The 23015-nt window shown below is 42.8% G+C and overlaps 1 protein-coding gene across 1 annotated transcript in view; it reads right to left on the bottom strand.

The window, feature by feature from the left end:
- Positions 1–23015, bottom strand: part of herc2 (HECT and RLD domain containing E3 ubiquitin protein ligase 2) — a 67544-nt gene that overhangs the window by 37930 nt on the left and 6599 nt on the right. The window contains exons 5-29 of the mRNA XM_047375803.1: positions 22024–22246; positions 16299–16399; positions 14413–14554; positions 12073–12177; positions 11800–11971; positions 11083–11256; positions 10523–10711; positions 9440–9591; positions 8963–9120; positions 7845–7958; positions 7509–7760; positions 7236–7429; positions 6946–7146; positions 6630–6858; positions 5953–6077; positions 5610–5788; positions 5337–5521; positions 5107–5262; positions 4817–5002; positions 4546–4722; positions 3541–3644; positions 3303–3453; positions 1868–2082; positions 1644–1776; positions 578–705 (exon numbers count right to left, since the gene is read on the bottom strand). Of these exons, the coding sequence (XP_047231759.1) occupies positions 578–705; positions 1644–1776; positions 1868–2082; positions 3303–3453; positions 3541–3644; positions 4546–4722; positions 4817–5002; positions 5107–5262; positions 5337–5521; positions 5610–5788; positions 5953–6077; positions 6630–6858; positions 6946–7146; positions 7236–7429; positions 7509–7760; positions 7845–7958; positions 8963–9120; positions 9440–9591; positions 10523–10711; positions 11083–11256; positions 11800–11971; positions 12073–12177; positions 14413–14554; positions 16299–16399; positions 22024–22246 (4145 nt within the window). The remainder of the gene's footprint in view (positions 1–577; positions 706–1643; positions 1777–1867; positions 2083–3302; positions 3454–3540; positions 3645–4545; positions 4723–4816; positions 5003–5106; positions 5263–5336; positions 5522–5609; positions 5789–5952; positions 6078–6629; positions 6859–6945; positions 7147–7235; positions 7430–7508; positions 7761–7844; positions 7959–8962; positions 9121–9439; positions 9592–10522; positions 10712–11082; positions 11257–11799; positions 11972–12072; positions 12178–14412; positions 14555–16298; positions 16400–22023; positions 22247–23015) is intronic.

The raw sequence follows: 23015 nt of genomic DNA, 5'->3' as shown, positions 1-23015 counted from the left end.
ACTTCCGCCGGCCAGTCAAGACTGGCGTAATGTAATAGAGCTTCTGGGGGACAGGCGCTGGAGGCGTGTCCCATAGTGAGATACCGAAACGAATGTTGAAAGAGAACCAGATTTGTGAAGCTCACGGCAAATAGTGAGCTTCCCTGGAAAATGCTTTTAATGGCATTAAAGCAATCAAACCCTCTTTATAATTCCTGACAAGCTTCTTGCATGTTTCCACCTGTATTTACGACTGTTCATCTTTGGTGATGACCTCCAAGTCTTTGAGGTTGGATTGTCTGCCTGGTATCACCCTAATCTTTAGGTTGGTCCACAGACTATCAGATTCAAGTCTAGGCTTTTAGGACAAACACAAATCCTCCTAATTTACTTTGTTTTGGTCCCTCACATAAAAGCACAATAATATTCCTACATAGAGTTTGGTTATAATGTGGCAAAATGTGTAAGACAAAATATTTGCAAAAGGGTATAAATATTTTTTCAAGCCACTTTATACATAACAAATAACTCAGTATGCCTTTTTAAACACAATATTATATTATTACTTTAGAGCACATGTCAGAAGTGTGGATCCCACCTTAATTAATGAACATTTTGCCTGGTAGACCATGCGGCAGACATCAATCATGGACTTAGGGAGGGACCTCTGTTTTCCCTGATCCACCCCGAAGGCACATGGGCTGACAAGTGAGAGAGCAATGTGACCTATGACAGAAGAGGGTTTAAATTAAATTTATGCAGAAATGCAAGCCAGTAACTCTTTGTTGACCTTTAATAGCTTCTTAGTACAATCTATCATTATCATTTTGTGCTGACTGACTGGACCTTTGCTGCATGTCAGGGGCAGGACACTTTGGCTATGTTGTGTCCTTCTACCTTTGACATATGTACCAGGAGTAGGAGAGTTAGCCCTGCTGCTGCTCGCAGGACAAGAAGTGCTGCCATCAAAACAAATTCTGCCCTTTTAAAAACCTCAGATATCCTTGCCTGCTTTCCAGGTTTTTCTGGGCGCTCTCCGTCTACTGTCGGGAGCAGGTGTCCACCTAAATGTGAGCGCAAGTAACTCGCCATGTCAGCGACGGTGACACAGAGTATGAAGACTGTGTTTTCGTCCAGCTTTTGTAAAGTCTGGCCATAGAAAGTAGTGCAGCAACGACGTAGGGACTGAAATCACTCACGAATCGATCTAATAAAGTTAAAGACATGAAGTGTGAAAATGCATTATTACTACTTTGTTGGTGGTGCACCTGAGCTTGCTTGTCCTTGATAAGCTTTGATAGCTTTGGAGGCAGAGTGGAAATAGCTGTTACTTTGTCCTCTCTCTTGGTAGCGTCATTCAGGTGAACAGCAATGACACCCCTGTTCTAGTCTTTCCCACCTGTAGTTGTTTTATTCTGACTTTTTTTGCTCTTCTGGTTTATAAAACCTTGGTGTATTTTGCACCTGGGTCATAATAAAGCATCACACATCCAAGAATTATCCCTACTAACTGACAGTATTTACCCCTCATCTTGGAAATAAAATATTAAATGTTTCCATGTACCCCCGGTTGGGAATCATTGGTATAAACTATAACAACAGAACAAGAAAAGACAACTCATAATTCCTCAGAAGAAATGGAATGTGTCCTGCTGCTAGGTTACCGAGGTCCTGATGTTTGAGCAAGCAGCAGAGCAGCAGGCGGCCAACCTCCTCCACAGGATGCTCTGGTGGAAAGGTGATGGGTGTAATGAGATGGTACTGCTTACAGCAACGCTCTATTTGGCACAAAAAGTCCTAGAACAAAGAAAAAAAAACATAAAAGGATTACCCATTAGATTCATGTCTGCCCACTGGCCCTGTAAAATATATTTTTAATCTCCTCTACCTTCACAGTGTGGTCCTGAGTGTTGTTGTCAGCAATAGCCTGGAGAAAAGGCTGTGCGTGGTCACTAAGGGTAATCCTGCGGGAGTAAAGTTTGGCCTTATCTGGAGTGGTTGTCCCCAGGGAGCTGCAGTGGTCTTCGTCCTTCTCTTCATTGTAGTTGTAGTGAATCTGACTGGTCTGAAGGCCACCAGAGAATATGGAGGACTGGAGCCATTCTGTGCTCAGAGAAGGTAAAAATTGTTCAAATTCAGTGTTACAGAGAGACACACAGCAAAGTAAAAGGAACAATTTTAAAGTTATTGTGTATTCTCCCTAAACTTTTTGATCCCATCAACAAGCTTCTGGCATAAATCTGGCTGGACCTTTGACTAATCCACAACATTTCAGTGTGGTTTAAGCTGGAGCCATTCTACTGTCTTAATTGTAGCATCCTTTAATTGTGCTACAACAGATTCGGTGTGTTTGGGATCATTGTCCTAATCAACTAAATAAGGAAAGGTTGAAGAATTGTGGTAATCTGGGTATCATATCCGATCCAAATATTAGCATTGGGAAATGTTCCCCCTCCAATATTATAAGTCCAATGCAAGTGGATGAATGTTACCAGTGTATAAAAAAGAAAGGTTGGGTCAGCAGGATTACTCTATTATCCCACCTACTTTGATGCAGTGCACCAGTACCACTGGTGGCAAAAAAGACCCTCCGCATGATGCTGCCACCACCATGCTTGATAAATGGCTGAATTGTTTGAAGATTTTTCTTGTCAATGAGGCCAAATAGCTCAATATTTGACCCATCTGGCCCTAAAACTTGAGAAGGCATCTGAATTGTCCAGGTGAGCAGCTACAAATTTTTGCAAGCTTAGTGCCGTTGACATTCTTGGTGGCAACTTGTGAGTTCAATCCACTGCAGACAGTGACGCCATTGTTTCAGAATCAACCAATTTATTGTGAGCTTGAACTCTGGGATTTCCTGGGTTGTTCCCGATATTCCTAACCAGTTGGTTTTTCAGAACATATAAAGCAGGTTAACATTAAAATTCTGGAATGGCCCCGACTTCCAACAACATTGAAATGTGTGGCCTATACTTAAAAACTGGGTCAATAGTAGAAAACAAACAAACCGTTAGCCGTGTAGCATAATTGCCAAAATATGACTTAGGCAATTAGGCTGTGAGGCTAACAAATTGCTTAACAGCTCTACCATTTTGAATAAGAGATAAGTCAAATATTACGCCAGAATTCTTCCAGAAGCTTACTGATGGCTTAAGAAAGTTTACAATTTAAGGGCAACTTGCTAAGAAGTAACTATCAAAATATTAAAAAGGGTTTATGTCTGTATTTGATCCTCTCTGTGTACCTTTTAGCATGAGTGGATTAGTAAAAATCTGCATTAAATTCAAAGCTTGATTGATTTAAAATGTACTTCAACCCACTGGCACATTCAATCTCCATAGGGGACAACGGAGTGCTTTTGGCCAAATATGAGGCGTGAAGACCCAACAGCAGCCCCAAATTCCTTTCAGTGTCAATGAGCGGCGAAGACAGACTGTTGAGGTCTGGAGTGGTCACAGTCTCCTGGTTAGGCTGTAAATAGTAAGAACGTCCCATTTCAAAACAAGAGCAATAAAAGAAAAGGCTAGAGTGATGTGTTTTTGACGGAACGGTTAGTACCTCCATGTACTGGCCAACACAGAATGCCTGCATGGATTCTCTGGTGTCCTCAAACTGCAAGGCAGCTTCCAAAGCAACCACAGGGTCTTCACCGGCAAATTGAGCTGTAAAAGAAAAGACATTTTGTTTTAGCAACTCAGGACACAGACATCTAGAAAACTAGAGTAACATCTGATCATGTGACGTAGGTTTCAGAGATGTCCAGATCCCAAGTATTGGAGTTACTGGGGTCTCATCTCAAACGATCTGTGTCAGAGTCCCAGAGCAAAATTTCACTCCTTATTCCTGGGCTCCAATCTGTGACTTTCTCAGCTGCACCCCCAGGGAGCCACACAACCATTTTGTTTCAACAATCACAGCCTATTTCATGTGCACTGCTTGAAAACAGTGTTACTGGCTGTGCTCATTATTTACTTATTTAATTAAGTGCTTTTAATTTTGATGCTAATCAAGAATTTTTACAATGTTCAATGCACAGTGCTGAGTTTATGAAGCAGGAGAACAGCTATTTCTGTAAGTTTTGTCCAAACATGATTACTTGGAACTGCACTGAGAGGTTACATGTTCTCAGGGCTGTCAATGAGTCCTATCACAACAGAGAGTAAGCATGCTAACATTAGCTTGCTACACCTGAAGTCATCATCAGGAGCAAGACGCGAGTTTATTGTACATTGTAGCTGTATGTGTAGAGTCAGATGTATGTTGAGAAACAAATAATAAACCCAGGTGCGTGATAGGTAATATTTTTTCAGAACATTTGGTAGCTTTCTCAAAGTACTGTATGTTGGAGGAGAATATTGAGGCTGAGCTGCAGAAACATGACTTCTGGAACAGAATTGATTAATGAGTTAATGCTGATGAGATGCAGTGTGTTATTTTACTGCATTTTATCGCGTTTTCAAGCATATACATTACACTGATTTATTTACCTTCATCTATTATCAGACCAAAACTCACATGTTTCAAGGTTAAAAACATTCCATTTAATTGAACATTTAATCTTACCCAAGATGCTGTTCCCTGTCAGAGACTGGGACTGAGCCTGAAAGTCTTTAATGTCATAAACCTTCCCATCAATCACTGTCCAGAAGCCACCATCTTTGTTGTGATTCTCCAGATCAGCCTTACGGATCAGTGAAACCTCTTCATTGTTCTTGGAACTTTGTCCGGTGAAGAAGGATCCTGTCAAAACAGAAAAAAGTTAAATATCTTCAAAAGTTTTACAATGAAATGTTGTGACTCTGTTAATAAAAAGGTCAGAGGTAATATATTATACCCATAATGCCCGGCCAGGCCAAATCCTCATTATCGTCTCTCTCATGTCCTGGGGCCAGGTGGTTGAAACGGTCCAAGTGCTCCAGAAGTCCTGCCAGCAGAGGGATAGCACCAGTTTCCTGCATCAGACCAGCATCGATGGTAAGGAGAAGGATGATGGATACCACCAGCTCAGGCAAGAGCACTCCTAAAAAAACAGCATGACAGAAACATTTTTAAAACGCTCACAAGATCCTTAAAGCTATACATGCAAGTTATACTGATGATGAACAAAGAGTAAAGGAAATCTACCAGTGAGGTCTCCTTCAATAACCCGAGACACTTCTGCAAAATGCCGGCGACCTGTAGAAGCGATGCTTGTTGCAACGGGGAGGATGTCTCCAATGTGGGTACACAACAGGGCGATGTACTTTTTTAATAAGGAGCCAACACCAAGAAGCTCAGGATCTGCAACAGAGAAATCAAATGCTTATTGCTTAGAGCTGAAACTGAACTGTTCCGACCTGAACTGAGCGACTTACTGTATCCGTTGACGTTCTCCGTGTCGGTGACACCCAGGTATAGCTTGCTGACCAGCAGCCTCTGAAAGCGCAGAAGCAGATCCAGAGATGCCGATCGCTCCTTGCTGACATGTTCTGCCTCTAAATAGTTGGAGATTCGCCGAGCGACGTCTTTCAGTCTTGCTATGGTCTGAGAGGCGATGTTCCTGTGGAATTCAAACATGGTCATTTGTTAGTGGACAGTAAAAGAGTTCTGATTTAGCACAAATTCTGATGTGGGGAAACAGCAGGTACCTCAAAAGCTGTTGCACGAGTTGCACTAAGGGCAGACTTAGTTTTCCTGTTGACTCATAGATGCCTGTGTTGATGAAGTCCTTGTCCAGCACAGTACGACAGCGGTGCATGGTGGATGCATTAGCTTCCTGCTCATCAATCTCCTTCTCCTTCTGAGCCTCCTTCTTGGCCTCAATATCCTGCCATAATAATGACCAGAAACAAATTAGTGACGATGTTGAGCACAGCTGGAGTTCTTTTTTCAGTCAGCACTGTGTTACTTCAAAGGAAAAATCAAAGCAAAGGTTCATCACTATATGAGGTAGCGCAGCAGCGAATGTCTGGTGCAATTTAACACTCTGACCTGTATCTCAGCTGTGATGGCTGCGTTGAGCGCAGATTCCAGCCCTCCGTCGGCCATCAGGCTGCTCACCAGCAGATCGATCATGAAGCGCCGTCCGGGACTCACGCTCATCTCGTTTCCAGATGCTGAAACAAAATGGAAATGTCCATTTAAGTCTTACTTTACTTGTTTTAAAAATCTAATTTAAATAACACAAGCGACGAACTGAGCAGTGTTCTGTTATTTGAGGGTAAATTAGTTATCGTGATTATATTGATCTTTACTGAAATCACAGTAATTTAACACAAGGACTCACTAAGTTTGGAAACAAATTACATTGGTTTTGCTCAAATCTCATTTGAACAACTCAACAAACCTCTAACATTAATTACTAGTAATAGGTGTGATCTGATCCAGTATTTCTATTGGAGTTACCACAACACTGACAAAATTATACATGTTTCAGTTCAAATTCAAAAAAGGTTTGGAAAACTCTTAAAGGATTTTGTGTGTTTTACAGTTGATTCCTCTCTTCAGCTTTTCTTGAATGCAAAGGTCATAAGGGAAGCAGAATGTAGAAAAGTAATTTGATTTCTTTTTATTCTTTAAGTTTTTGCAATTGGACCCAAAATTGTCATTTAAATAAGAATGCGAACAAATGCATGAGCCTAGCATAAACTGATGTGTTTTGCACTCACCAGCATTAGGCAGCAGTGAGGACAGCGCCCGCGCCCTTTCCTCAGCTGTTGGCAGCAGAACTGACCAGCCACTTTGCAGGACAGCTTGGGCAGCTGCTTGCACCGTGTTGAGCACGCCGGCGTTGCTAGCTAGGACCACCACTGTCTGCTTGAGGTTGTTAAGGAGAACACTGCCAAGCCCCAGCCCCAATTCCTCTGGATCCACCTGGTTACTGATGGCTGCGTGGAGCTGAGGAAACACAGGCCAGGATTAAGGCTAAAGCAACGATTAGCAGAACAAATGGATTGGTTCATCTGTTGACATGATGTTACCCACCTGGAGCCTGAGCAGGTTCAGTGTGGCCACTACCATGCACTCCTTCTCCTGAGGTGGAGGCCAGTCTGAGCTGCCGTCCATGTCCTCACTAACCTGTCGCAGGAGCAGGTCTAACTGCTCGAAGGTCATGGAGCAAACATCCACCACAAAGGGCACACGCTGCCCAACGGACCACTCTGAGCAGGAGGACCAGGCAAAGCTCTGAAAAACAAACAAACCAAGAAAGTTGGTCAATCTTTTTTTTTCATCATTACAAATGTACTTCAATCAGAATTAAGTGTTTATTTTACTTGTCCTGGGCCACAGGAAATTCCCACAATGTGCTTGGAGTTGAGCCCTGGGAGTGCTTTAGGCTGCTTCTTGTTGGAGAAGAGTGTGTCAAAGTGTTGGAGCTTATCATTGCTTCCCCAGCTGTGGACTTCCCCATCCTCTGTTAGGGCTAGACAGTGTGTAGACCCTACAGCAATATCCACAACTTTCTTCCCTGATTGGAAACATTAACAAACATAAACAACTGTTTTCTTAAACCTTTCAGAGAACTTTTGTTCCGGTCAACTACTCACCCTGAAGACTGTCAAGCAGCTTTGGGTAGCGCACATGTTCATCCGTGCCATGACCGAGGCGCTGGTTGTCTCCCTTCCCCCAGGTGTACACCTGGCCATCTTTAGTGAGCGCCACTGAGAACTGACTGCCACAACACACCTTCACGATGTCCAGGTCCTGAAGCTTCTCTACTAGCTTGGGCGTCTTGCAGCCATCGCTGCCTCCTCGACCCAGTTTACCGTAATCTCCATCTCCCCAGGACCACACCTGGCCTGTAGAAACAAAGTAAAGAGGGTGAAGATAAACAGGGAAGCCTATATAGCCAATGCGATATCAGAAAAGATAGTTATTCTAACCATTTTCAGTCACAGCAAGCGTTTGGGCATCTCCACTTCCACACGCCACATCCACCACCTTATGTCCTTTCAGTGCGGTCACTAGCATGGGTGTAGTCTGGTCCTCACTAGAGCCTATAAACAAACAGGAGAGAAGGCATTTTAAAATATAAACGCTGGTGGTCTAGGGGTTAAGCGCACGACCATGTGCAGAGGCTACAGTCCTCGATGCGGCTGTCTTGGGCTCGAGTCTCGGACCCGGCGACCTTTGCCGAACGTCTCCCCCTCTCTTTGCCCTCTTTCCTGTCTACCTACTGTCGACAAAATGAAAAATAAAGCCTCTAGTGCCGCAAAAATTATATTCTAACACCTTGAATTTTTTCAGATTTTCTAACACTGAAAACAGATCTTAAATTGATTTCCAGTTTTCGCTCTGGGTTTACGTTCAGAATTGTCGTCCTGCTGGAAGGTGAACCTCTGCTCCAGTCTTAAGTCTTTGGGAGGTTTTAACAGGTTTTTGTCCAAGGTTGTTCGGTTATTAGCTCCATCTACCTTCACGTCGACTCTAAACAGCTTCTCTGTCCTTGCTGAAAAAAAAACAGCCTAAATATCATGATACTGCCACCACCTTGTTTCACAGTGGGGATGGGGTCTTCAGGCTGATGTGCAGTGTGAGTTTTCGCCACACACAGCCTCTTCAATATATCTGAAAACATTGTATTTTGGTTTCATCTGTCCAGCATAATTTTCCACATGGGCCGTTTCCCCTGTATAGACTGATTCCTTCTTTGATTAATATTCTCAATACCCGCCAGGACGGCCATGTCCTGGTAGGTTGCTTAATTTCTTTAGACTTTCTGCTGGGTTGTTTGGTCTTGATCTTTGATAAACTCACAACATTTACTCTATTTCCTAATAAGGCTACTTCTGGAGGTAATTGGTTGCAGTGGATTTTATTTTGGTTTATCAGAGTAAAATGGGCTAAGCCCAATTGTCTTTCCACTTCACAAACTATGCATTGCTCTGTGTTGACTGATCACATAAAACCCTTGTACAATCCATTGAAGTTTTTCTTTGAAACAAAATATGGAGAAGGATCAATGGGGGTAAATACTTTTGTCTGGCACTGTAGATCTTACCATGACCAAGTCGACCGTAGTTCCCTCTACCCCAGGTGTAGAGCTCGCCATCAGCTGTGATTCCAGCGCTGTATGTGCTCCCGCAAGCAATGTGCACCACATGCTTTCCAGCCTGTTTTCCATTAAAGGCGGCAATCATTGTGGGCTCTTCTAGATAACTAAAATGAAGAATAATTTGAAATAGGGCAAGGTTAAATCATTTCAGATCAGCACACACTCTTTCCTATAATGCATTCAGTCCTAAACTGACTGTCTGGCTGGGTTTTTGTCCACAGTTAAAAAAAAACAAAAAAAAAAACATTAGTGGCAATATTTTCTGTTTGGAAATCTTGCTATAAATAGATTAAACACTGATTTCATTAATATTCTATTCCTGTTTCTTCCAAAGACTCCTTTCACGATAGATCATCTCCATCCAGCAGCACATTTTGACACCAAGCTTAAAGAACCCTTCATTCGACATCTGTTGTAGCTTACGTAGTGTCTCCATGTCCCAGGCGTCCACCGTCACCACAGCCCCATGAAAACACCTCCCCGTTGGATGACAGGGCCAAGTAGTGCTGACCGTCAGGATGAGCGGCAAGCTTCACAATTTTCCTGCAGCTCAGACAGTGGACTAGCATGGGAGCCTGGAAGCAGTGGTGGGGGGGATACAAAATCCTATGAGTCAGTGTGTAGTTGATTATACATATAGGCCTTCTCTCATTAATTTACCAGGCAGAAATCTTAAAGCTCATTTAAATTGCCTTATTTCCTGGCAGATTACAAAAAAACGTTTGGGGAATTTCCAAAAGCTTACTGTTAGCCAAGTTGATCCAATCCAAAACCCATTTATGTTGGGGAGTGAAACGATGAAGTACGTTTAAGTAATTTATATAGTCAGATGAGACAAAGACTGAGCTAATGTCACAAACTAAAAACATGCACAGTGGTGTGCTGAGTGTCTGTTTTGCTGCTGGTGTTACTTGTGCATTGCACAACACAAAGGGAATAATTAAGGTGGAGCAAAATCTCCAACAGCTAGACGTTTAGAACTTGGATACAATTATGTTTTCCAACAGTACAATGATCCATAACCCACAACAAAACTGGTTTCGTAATGAAAAGACCTTCCCAAAGCCATGACCTCAACTCTCCCTGCAGTAAATTTACGGGCTATGCTTGATAGCCGGGTCCCTGCCAGGAAACCAATGATTTGAATGATAATTATCAGTTCTGAAAGGAGTGCTGGGGTGTCCAGCCATAAATCACCAAGAAGCTTGTTAATGGCTACAAAAAACATGTGGTCAAGGTGACACTTGCTAAGGGAACCTCAAGAAAATATTATTGGGGCTGTATGTACAATTCTGACAAGGTCTGACCTTTAAAGAATTCAAAATACAATCCAACTTATGTACCCAATGGTTTTTAACTTTCTTAAACTTGTTAGTTTTTTCATCATTGAATGCTTCTCTACAAGCCCAATGACATACATGACCGTGAGTGTGTGTAAATATATTGGGTTGGTGATCAAAACAACTCCTACAAACCAACAGAAAACCTCCAGGCAATAGAACGTACCAGTGTTGTGCTCTTGTAGTTCTGGGTGTAAACAGCACCACTGCTAGACAAGATGAGGAAACCCTTTTCTGAACAGACAATCTGCATGACCCCCAGGCTTGACAGGGCTTTGCACTGAATGGGTCCATTAACGTTGGCATACAGTTTCCAGCCTAAAAGGCCCCAGGCAATCACTTCCTGCAAGGTCCCCTTGTATAAAGAGAGTGAGGGACAGCATTAACATTCTGGTTACAATGTCTCCTTTGAAGAATCTACACAGAATACATACAAATATACAAGTAATGGTCGTGTTAAATATTTAAACGTTAATGTAGATTAATTCAAATTGTTTCTTGCTAGATATATTGACACACAATTGAAAATCTGAAAATGACTGTTCATGGCTTTCTGCTATGTATTCAACTAGGTAAATAAACAATTAAGTCTCACTAAATACATGTAGTAATGTATTTAATGCAACTCTTGAAAAAGAACAGCATCAAAAAAACAAATCAACATCTCTCAATCTACGTGATGCATATTGTCTTAAGCACCGATAAAAAATAAAAAGGAACCATCACCTTGTGTGACGAGGGGGAGTTACAGTGGGGGGGACTGTAAGGAGAGGCCAAGCGGTCCAGGTGAGCCATGATCACTACAGCCGTTTGCTGGAGATCAATAGCCAGGTCATTGTCCTGGGGTAAGGTCAGGTAACGTAGGAAACTCTCGTTGGGGCTGAGAGGCGCTGTCAGGATCTAGAAATTACATTCAGAGGATGAGTCACCTTGGTCCTCCAGGTTTTTTTATTGACTGTAACCAAAAAAATAAGCTGAAAAGGCTGCCAGCATTTCTAAACCCAGCATTTTCCATGATAGAAAGCTCAAAAGGATAAAACATAGGAAATTTCCTATTCCCCATTTAGCCTTCCTGTTATCTACTGAAAGCCTCATTCTTTCTTCTTACATCTCTGTGCTTCCTCTGACTTTATTTTTAAACACCTCGCTGATAATAATAATAGATACATTTGAGTCTTCTTCACCTAGAAACAGAAACTACACTGCATAGTGTTTTTGTTACTGCAGCATAGCAGAGCTTAGTATGCTGCATATCATGTTCTGAAAAAGACTGTATTGATTTTAAATGGCTGGCCACCAGTGAAGGCCTACCAAGCTAAAGGTTGTCTGATTCTGTTCACCATAAATTCTTTATTTGAATTTCCCGTATTTTTTCAAATTTGGAGATGTCAAGGTTTCAATAATCTAATAAAAAATAAAAAAACACTTTTTTTTTTTTTTTACCTCAGCATCCTCTTCAGGAGCAGGCTCCTCCTTGCTGCTGTGTATGTTGTGAAAGCGCTGCAGCAGAGGCAGGAGAGGAGCACTGGTTCCCTGGGTGGAGCGTTCATTGTCCATCTCTCTGGTGCCGTTTTCCCACAGACGTAACAGGAGCAGAACAGCAGACAGCAGCTGGCTGGAGGAGCATCACAACAAAGCAAAGTGAGCTTTGCACGAGGAAACGATTCACCATAGCAGATGAAAAGGTTGAATAAATCAGCATGTTTATAATGTTACCTGAGAGTGCCCCTCTGCACAGCCAGCTCCAGCAGGATGGCCAGAGCAAGGTGCTCATCCTGAAGAGGAATGTTACTTTTCGTGCTGGCACTTCCATGTATGTCACTGAGCCCAAAAGAAACAAGACGTTTAATATCTACATGTAGATTATGTGATCAATGTCTGAACAATAAAAAAAATGGAAAATTATAACGTCACAGAAGCTACTAGCTTTTTTAGTTTTTTTTTAAAGATCTGTCATTTTATTTTTAGGATAATCAAACAGTTAACTCTTAGCTCTTCAGTTTTATTTATATGTTACAAATAGGCACGGCTCTGTATCCAGCAATATTTCACAATTTAAAAAAATGGTTGTTTCAAAAATCCCCCATCAAATGTTTACATTCCTGTAGTTTTAATTCCTTTTGATGAGATGCCAGAGAGGGGGACTGGATCACAGACTAGTACTCTACCTGCTTCCCTCATCCATCAGCTGCCTGAAGGTAGGGAATTCTCCCACAATTTTCCATAGCTTAAAATAAAGATAAGGTCAGCTGTTTGGGTGTATTTCTGATTGCAAAAATCACAAACAATCACAACTTCAATTTGAGGGTTTTTTTTTTTTTAGCAAAGCTATTTTTAGCCAAGCTAATGTCGGCAACCTGCCTATCTGGTTGACATCCGGCCCCCAAATGTTACTTTTCAAAAAGTAGAACAGCTGAAAAGATATAATTCTCGGTCCAATAAGCAGGTTTAAAATAATTGTTTAGATTATCATTCATAGCAATTTATTAAGTTCATTTTTTAGATGCATTGTAAAGAAAGATGTCTTAAATAAACAAGGAAGGAGCTGCTTAATGCAGCCAAAGGTAGAGAATTGTTAACCAGCTGGGTAAGAAAGAGAATAACAGTTAAGAAGAAAAATACTAAGATTTTATATAGTCAACATAAAGATGGTTGCTTGTGCACTTATTTTGAATTTCACAAGCAACCAGTTTAAGAGTTATTAATGATGTTAAAATGTACTGTAGTTAAATGTAGATTAATTTATAGCTAATTTCTTGCCACTAGAAGGAAAGTGATAGATCAGATGAGATGGAGACAGAAATAACAAGAGACACTGAGCTACAGTCAACACAGGGAGGATGAGACAATGATGACAAAGACAGAATAGACTGAGAAAAAAAGAGGGAAAAAAGAAAAAGTACATAAGTGATTACAAAACACAGGCCTAAACACAAAGAAATAGAAGAGGTTTAACCTAAATGTGGTGGTCAGTTAGCAGTGTCAGTAGGCTTTATGTTTTCTTATGGTGACACAAAACACTATGGTAATATGTGTCAACAACTCATTTTTCTTTTATTGTCTGCAGTTCCATGTTAATGGATATCTCCATGTTTACTATTTTGTAGTACATCATAGTACATTGAAGTGGTAAAGCTCCCTGAGATTCTTACTTATACTACGCCCTAGAATCCAGTTACCTGTGGCCTTGTTTTACTTTAAGCACCTGTCCATTTAGTGGTCTCTGGACGCCCCTGGTTGAAACTATATTTTCTATGGAGGCTTGTTGGCTGTTCATTTAGGCTGCTAAGACAGAGAGCAAGCCTTCTGAATTCCCCACTGTTTACAGTCAGTAATGGTAACAGCACTAATCACACTAATCAATAAGTTTAAAATATCCCCTAAAAATAATTCTGTCTATTTTAACTGATGAAAACCCTGACTTGCTTTCTCTCAAAGAGACATCTGAATCTGCCAATCAGCAGCACAATGCTTTCCAAAACCTAGATTTCAGAAATTGGCCACAAAACATTATGTGCATCTCTAGTATTCCTTTGTTTTTGTTAGCTTTCACCACCATGTACATCTATAATGTCCTGTTATGGTTTTAGCTAACTCTGACTTTAAATTAAAACTCAAAATTTATAACTGAATTGGAACCTTCACGTTGATCTTCCAATCATCCATAGCAGCCGTTCTGTTTTTCCAATTAAGCCTGTCGGATCATTCATGTTTTAATACCATATTACAGCAAAACTCAGGCATTTTATCTTGAGGTTAGAAAAATAGTAGCACGGGGCGCGGCGCTGATGGTGTAGGGGTTAAAGCGCGCGACCATATACAGAGGCTATAGTCCTCGAAGCGGCCGTCCCGGGTTCGAGTCACAGACCCGGCGACATTTGCCGAATGTCTCCCCCTCTCTCTCTACCCCTCTTTCCTGTCTGCCTACTGTCAAAAAATAAAAAAATAAAGGCCACCAGTGCCGAAAAAATATCTTTAAAAAATAAAATAAAATAGTAGCATGTCAAAGCAGCCTGTGTCTACTTATAATAGCAATGAAAACAGTAAAAAGCAAACCTTAGGAATTTCGTGGCTCTCTCAACAACTTCCAGCCACACCGAGGACACGGTCCCCTCATCAAACAGTGTGGCCTCGGGCAGCGCGCGCAGGGCGTCCAGGGACTCCTGGAGAAGCTCACTGCAGAGGTCCGCATCATCTCCTACAATAAACAACAAACATCTTGTGACCCGGTTCCTGGAGTCATAGATACATTTTTATATAACATATGGTTAGCTTGGTGAATATGTATAAAAGCATTTATATTTCAGTCCTGCGGTTCCGTTAGCATAACTAAAAAATGCATGTGTTTATTGAGAAAGTATGAAAGCTTTAGTTGTTCTCACAGTGTATTTCAGGATTACAGCTGAAATGAGAACCAAAAATGTAACCGTGTGTGTGCGTGTGTGTGTTTTGCTCATGTTACAGGAAGAAGAGGCTGCCCTTCTGTTCTTCCCACCCAGTCCCTGCGGATGAGCAGCTCTCAGCCTCATATCAGCACACCAAACAAAAACAGCATTTCATCTCACAAAGCTAACAATGAGATGTATAAATGGTGGTCGAGCAAAATCTGCTTTTTTTTCAGAAGATACAGAGTGACTTCAACATGTTTATTTAATGGAAGCACAATTTGGGTATATATATATATATATATATATATGAGACATCTCTGAAAGTGCTGATGATTTTTGGGGGCAATTTAATTGATGTGATAGGACGGTGGCGCTGGTTAAGCATGGGCCAGTATGTGAGAAGTGACGCTGAAGTCCGTGAGTGAATCCTGGCAGTCTGTAGAGAGGAGGCAGACTGTTACAAGCAGTGTAAATGCCATCTGAAGATGGAAGCCTGCTCATGATCTTCTGGCTTAGCCAATCCTCTACTAGCCAATATGAAAGCCTCAAACAATACCAGTTGTTTGAGGCCTATCTTCATGTGGTCGTCATATTAGCTCAGGAACAGTGTAAAAAGCTTCATAGAGTAGGCGTCCGTGGCTGAGCAGCTGGATCCAGGCCTTTCATCACCAAGCGCAATGCAATGTTTCAGATGTAGTGGTGTAAAGCATGCCGCCACTAGACTCCAGAGCAATGGAGACATGTTCTCTGGAAGGAGAAATCCTGCTTCTTTGACAGGCAATCCAATTGAGAACTATATTGTGTTAAGTCTAAAGTTTATCACAGATGACTTTGGTGTGGGGCTGTTTTTCAGGAGTTGGGATCAGCATGATGGAAGACCTTTAGGATCAATTAGAGCAGAGACTGAGAGCCAGGCCTTCCTGTCCAACATCAGTGTCTGACCTCACAAATGCGCTTCTGGAGGGATGTTCAGATAATAAACAGAGTCCTAAACCTTGTAGAACGCCTTCCCAAAAGGGTTGAAGCTGTAAAGGTTGGTGCAATGCCACGTTAGAGGATTTGTATTTTAATTGGGATGTCATCAAAGTCCATGTGTGAAGGAAAGTGACTGAAAACCTTTGGCAATAAACATACCTCTACTACTGTAGACTATATGTATAATTTTGACCCAGTGTGGATTAGAGAAAAGCCACATTCATGGGCACACAACTCTTGTTTGTTTTTAAATGTAAGTTGTATGTTGATCATTCCCTGTCTGACCAGAACTATAAACTCCTATATTATAAATAAATCAGCATCTGTCCAACTAAATGAAAAATTATATACTACATTATATTCAGAAACAGAAGTGGGCCCTATCTCACGGTCTCCTATCAGGCATTGGCCAAACAGCAACAAGTCAAGGTTAGATCATAGCATTGCGAAATATGTCTGGCTGTTCACTCTATAACGATTTGTCATTTATCAACCGCCGCCAAGCAAAGCTTCTTCACCTTGAGACAGCAGAAAGACAGAACACAGAAGGACAGAACACGGTCCCCGAGGCGTTCTTACCTGACCTCCACGCCCGGCGCAGGAAAGCAAAGGCAAAAGAGAGAGCTGCCCTGGAGCCAACTCTGGCCAGGCCTTCCACACCTTTGCTGGCAGGACGTGGGCTTGAACGAAACACAAAAAGAACAAACTCAGTCTGGTTTCACTACAAAATAGGAAAAAGTCATTATTTATCAGGTTTCATCCTGTCAGTACTTTGGGGATTAGCTGGTCAGTTTTCCAGTACGTCATAAAATTGAATGTGCTTATTAATCTCGCCTTTAAATAACAGTACGGAAGGGACAGTTTTGAAATAGGGAATAATAACGTTGCTCCATTATAGGGTCAGCATAAGAGAAAGTGGATTAAAGCAGAGCAACTCCTCCATCCTTGGGTGCTTTTTGCATCACATGAACAGTCAGTCAAAAGGTTGATGCTCACAGACATGAAATAAATTAATACAATGTATTTTCTTAGTGCATAGTCAAGGTGACTGATTTAGTTTGGGGGTTTTGTGTTCAGGTTTTGGTTTCTGGGTAGTAACCACATCTGTATACTCCACCACATAATGACAGTAAAATTAAAGGTAAAATCTGACCAAGAGCTTTTGGCAAGAATATACTGGGAAAACAATGCAGATTTTATCACACCTTGAATAACATGAGGAGCTTACACAGAGTGCAGAACATCAAGCTGTAGCTCAAGTAAGGGTCAGTGTGTTGCATGGAAACTGTAACATGTAACCAGTGGTTCCCCTTGGATTTGGGTCCACACTAGAATTTAACAGTGATTGAACAAACACTTGTCGTCGTCTTCTGCTTTATCCGGGACCGGGTCAGCAGACTCAGCAGAGACGCCCAGACGTCCCTCTCCCCAGACACCTCCTCCAGGGGGAGCCCAAGGCGTTCCCAGGCCAGCCGAGAGACATAGTCCCTCCAGCGTGTCCTGGGCCGTTCCCTGGGCCTCCTCCCGGTAGGACTTGCCTGGAACACCTCCCGAGGAAGGCGTCCAGGAGGCATCCGATATAGATGCCCGAGCCACCTCAACTGGCTCCTCTCGATGTGGAGGAGCAGCGGCTCTACTCCGAGCCCCTCCTGGATGGCCGAGCTCCTCACCCTATCTCTAAGGGAGTGCCCGGCCACCCTACGGAGGAAGCTCATTTCAGCCGCTTGTATCCGGGATCTCGTTCTTTCGGTCATGACCCAAAGTTCATGGCCATAGGTGAGGGTAGACCAATAGTCACCCACCAGGCATTGAGGGACTGCTTGGATATGGGCTTGCCAGTATGTGGCCAAGACCATGATACAAATAACTAAGCAGATCTCCTAAAGCCTGTTGTCCATGAAGACGCAGAGTGCAAGAACTGAACGTAATGTATGAATGCTCTGATGTAAAAACAGAGGGGATATGAAAAGATAGCAGTTCAATAGGAGAACTCAAGGGTGTTGAGTTTTTGAGAACAAGTGCCTGATTTGACCATAATGAGATCTTTAAATCTCCAGCAGCAAACCGAATCCATTCAGGGTGAACTGAAAGTTTATGAATATCACTAACCCGTCTGACAGAGGCTAAAGCTTACAAGAGGACTGTCATAAATAACAGAACCTTAACTTGATCCAAAGGTTCAAAAGGTCCCTGTGATAGCACATTCAAAACTGTTGAGAGATCCCATGTAGGGAATATGTGTTTGACCACTGGCCATAGCCAGCAAGCACCCTTCATAAAACAAAAGACAAGGGGATGTTGTTCCACCGGCAAACTGCCCATCCCAACGTGATAGGCAGAAATGGCTGTCAAATAAACCTTACAGTAGAAAAAGCCTTTCCTTTGTCTAATAGTTCCTGGAAGAATGTCAGGATCACTGACATGGAACAGGAGAATGGCAAAGCCTGATTTTGAGAGCACAACTCTTCAAATATCTTCCGTTTACATAGGTATAGGGACCTGGTTGATGGTGCCCTAGAGCTTTGAATGGTCAGAATAACATTAGAGGGAAGGTCTACTGCATCTAAAGTCAGCCTTCCAAGGGCCATGCCCAAAGAACGAGATGCTGTGGGTGAGGATGAAAAATATACCTGGGTGCCTGTGAAAGCAAATCCCTGTGTAATGGTAGCTGCAACGGTTTGGTGTACAGCAGCTAAACAATCTCTGCCAGCCAGTATATGGTGGGCCAGTAAAGAGTTGGGGGAATTAGTGCTATTTGTAGGAAGGAATATAGGAAGACTTGAGGCCATTTGTGTGGCAGTGCATCCACCCCTAGTGGAAAATCCTGTTCTGTTGGAGAAAAGAAGAGAGGACAATGTGGGTTCTCCTCTGAAGGGCAGAGAGTCTGGGCAGGACTCACTGGTCTGTGGAAGGTGAACCCGGAATAAGACTGAGTTCAGGGACAAATGAAAGAGGTGGCCTGACTGTCTCGTCTCTTTTTCTCTTGGTGTGGAGGAGCCGAACAAGGAACAGGAACTGGTAGCATTCTCTCTTCCTCCGACAGATGTGAGCTAAGTAGCCTGTTTTTTTCTTCCTGTTCCCCTGAGCAGAAACAGAGGTTTGGTGATCACCCTATGCTGCTGCCAGGTTAAAGGGCTTCCTGTACCAAAATAGCATGTGAGGCTGTGGCTGACAGTGTGAGGAGAAGGGTTCCTCACCTTCAGAATTGCATCAACGTATGTGACACTACCAGGGCCATGGTGCCCCAGTGGACTAGAACCTTAAAATTAGCTCTCCTGGGCAAACATAATTTAAGACCCTCTTAGAAACTTGACCGGTTCAGCCATCTTGCCCTTTCCTGGGTGACTATGACCCCCAGTGCTCATCCTGCTGCCTGGACAGCAGACCTAATGAGGTACATGCATTGGTCAGTGATGACACAGAGTTCATCCCTTGTATCACTGTCAGGGGCTGGGACCTCCTGATCCTCCACCTCAGCCTGGCATGAAAGTGGGTGTAAGGTGGCATTCCAGCCCCTAACAGTACAGGTCCTTCTCAAAATATTAGCATATTGTGATAAAGTTCATTATTTTCCATAATGTCATGATGAAAATTTAACATTCATATATTTTAAATTCATTGCACACTAACTGAAATATTTCAGGTCTTTTATTGTCTTAATACGGATGATTTTGGCATACAGCTCATGAAAACCCAAAATTCCTATCTCACAAAATTAGCATATCATTAAAAGAGTCTCTAAACGAGCTATGAACCTAATCATCTGAATCAACAAGTTAACTCTAAACACCTGCAAAAGATTCCTGAGGCCTTTAAAACTCCCAGCCTGGTTCATCACTCAAAACCCCAATCATGGGTAAGACTGCCGACCTGACTGCTGTCCAGAAGGCCACTATTGACACCCTCAAGCAAGAGGGTAAGACACAGAAAGACATTTCTGAACGAATAGGCTGTTCCCAGAGTGCTGTATCAAGGCACCTCAGTGGGAAGTCTGTGGGAAGGAAAAAGTGTGGCAGAAAACGCTGCACAACGAGAAGAGGTCACCGGACCCTGAGGAAGATTGTGGAGAAGGGCCGATTCCAGACCTTGGGGGACCTGCGGAAGCAGTGGACTGAGTCTGGAGTAGAAACATCCAGAGCCACCGTGCACAGGCGTGTGCAGGAAATGGGCTACTGGTGCCGCATTCCCCAGGTCAAGCCACTTTTGAACCAGAAACAGCGGCAGAAGCGCCTGACCTGGGCTACAGAGAAGCAGCACTGGACTGTTGCTCAGTGGTCCAAAGACGTTTTTCAGATGAAAGCAAATTCTGCATGTCATTCGGAAATCAAGGTGCCAGAGTCTGGAGGAAGACTGGGGAGAAGGAAATGCCAAAATGCCAGAAGTCCAGTGTCAAGTACCCACAGTCAGTGATGGTCTGGGGTGCCGTGTCAGCTGCTGGTGTTGGTCCACTGTGTTTTATCAAGGGCAGGGTCAATGCAGCTAGCTATCAGGAGATTTTGGAGCACTTCATGCTTCCATCTGCTGAAAAGCTTTATGGAGATGAAGATTTCATTTTTCAGCACGACCTGGCACCTGCTCACAGTGCCAAAACCACTGGTAAATGGTTTACTGACCATGGTATCACTGTGCTCAATTGGCCTGCCAACTCTCCTGACCTGAACCCCATAGAGAATCTGTGGGATATTGTGAAGAGAACGTTGAGAGACTCAAGACCCAACACTCTGGATGAGCTAAAGGCCGCTATCGAAGCATCCTGGGCCTCCATAAGACCTCAGCAGTGCCACAGGCTGATTGCCTCCATGCCACGCCGCACTGAAGCAGTCATTTCTGCCAAAGGATTCCCGACCAAGTATTGAGTGCATAACTGTACATGATTATTTGAAGGTTGAAGTTTTTTGTATTAAAAACACTTTTCTTTTATTGGTTGGATGAAATATGCTAATTTTGTGAGATAGGAATTTTGGGTTTTCATGAGCTGTATGCCAAAATCATCCGTATTAAGACAATAAAAGACCTGAAATATTTCAGTTAGTGTGCAATGAATCTAAAATATATGAATGTTAAATTTTCATCATGACATTATGGAAAATAATGAACTTTATCACAATATGCTAATATTTTGAGAAGGACCTGTACCTTTTCTGTGACAGGTGACTGCAGGTGGTCCTGTCATGAGAGCAGGGCTGGTCCCCAGAAGGTCATGGTAAGCCTCTGGGTAGAATGCAGTTGGGATGCAACCAGGGGCTCTACAGGCGGCAATGATTGGATTCCTTTAGCCTTCATATCCTCACAACCAAATGCTGAACCTCCTTTGACTGGGATCACAGATGAAAGAGGCTTCTTCCAACAGTGTGTGATTTCCTCCAAACACTGAGCTGCCTGCTGTCTTTGGCAGTCATTCCCCTCAGAGCAGGAGGCTGTTGCTTCAGCCTGTATAGAAGGCTACGTCGGTAGTGGCCAATGTTGGGGGTCAAGCTGACCGAATAAAACCTCACAAAGGAGCCAGCAGCTGGTTTGCTGGAAGAGCTTTGTGCTTACTGTTCTCAAACAGCAAGTCACAGCCTAAAAGTTTTCAGCTAGCCTGATTTGGTGTGATGGCCAATTGCTGGACTAGGGAGCTGTCAGTACGTGTGACTAACATTTATTGACAGACTAATAGTTAAAGCAGTGGGTGTGCTGTGGTTCACTGACTACTGTTTGGTGACAGACTAGGAACTCGCCGGTTATCTGCGTGGTGGCAGTTTAGATGGCAAATTTTTAACGTTCACGCTCTCCCTATGGTGAAGAGACCGCCAAGCATCCACAACCTGCATAGGTGATAGCACCAAGCGACCAAGTTGTGAGCTCAATCGGCAGACAGTTAAGCTAAGCACCAAAGTATGCAGTGGCTAAAGAAGAACTTTTTGGCTAAAGCAAGAAGAGTTTTTAGAATGACTGTGTGATGCAGTGCCTCATTTATATAGACGCAGAAGACGTCTCTCCTCTAGGCATCAGCATCACAGATGCCAGCCAATCATGGCTGGTGTAATGAAATAGGAGTTTTCTGAGGGCTATACAGATACAGAGCGAATGAAAGAGAACCTGACATTTTCCATCTCTGTCAGGATTGTACATTTTCCCAGCATGCCATGGGGATGAGGTGGGAGCCTGACTTCAATCAGTACCCAATGCACACAAAACCTTGGCACACTTTCAAAATAAACACAGAGTATCTTTAATTTTTCTAATCAATCCATCAAGGATCAGGGGGAAATGGTAACTAGAACATGTGCACCAAAAACACAAATAACTTTATGAGGTGTACCTCTTATTGTCAGCAGCAGGCAGAGGCTGGCTGGGGGGCGTCTTCCAGCGGACCTTGTACTTCTCCTCCATCATACTATGGCTGAGAGAGATGAGGTAGCGCTCCAGGATGACCAACCGCTGCCGCAGGCGCTGGGCGGAGAGAGTGCTTTTGGCCATCTGAGCTGAGAGCTTCTGCTGATCCTCAACCAGGACCAGCAGACAGTCTTTGAGCTCCGTCTCATCTAAGCACACAAAAAAGTGAACATTTAACAATATCGCAACAACTAAATACCAACAGAAAAACTCTAACAATTACGATACTAATAATACACAAGAAGGTTTTTTTTTTTATATAATGATACACATATAACTCTATGATTGAAAGTAACTTGTCTGAAAGTTCTGTGTGCTGACCCTGCAGCACTGCGCAGGAAGACGAGATGGTCCAACATAGCATGTCTAAAATCCACTTAAGCCGTATGTAAGCCAAAGTGACCTGAGGTCGAATGAGACGCGCTAAAATCAGCTGTGTTCTTCTGTCAGAACAGATGATCAAACCATATTGTGTTAAGCCACAGCTAGCTTGTACCTGCTTGGAAAAGTCAGAGTAAAGAGAGGGGACAAACACAGTGGCTTGCAAAGTATTCCCACTCCATGAATTTTTTCACATTCCAACAAATGCTGCACAGCCACAAATGTATCATTATCACAGTATTACTGTACACAATATCTGTACTGCCACATGACTTCTTAATCTGCAATGAATAACAGATATTACTGAGATTAAGTTACACATAGGCAGACACCATCTACTAATTAGGTGATAATGAAGGTATCTGGTCACACTGAGTTTCATTTAGAAATTTGTACTTATAAAGAAAAACTTTAAAATTGTGGCTGCACAGTGGCGTAGTTAGTAGCACGGTGGCGTAGTTAGTAGCACGGTGGCGTAGTTAGTAGCACGGTGGCGTAGTTAGTAGCACTGTTGCCTTGCAGCAAGAAGGTCCTGGG

This window comes from Girardinichthys multiradiatus, chromosome 9 (genome assembly GCF_021462225.1).
Source record: "Girardinichthys multiradiatus isolate DD_20200921_A chromosome 9, DD_fGirMul_XY1, whole genome shotgun sequence".
Lineage (NCBI taxonomy): Eukaryota > Metazoa > Chordata > Actinopteri > Cyprinodontiformes > Goodeidae > Girardinichthys > Girardinichthys multiradiatus.
The sequence above is the reverse complement of the archived record's forward strand: the minus strand, read 5'-3'. Positions and strand labels throughout refer to the sequence as shown.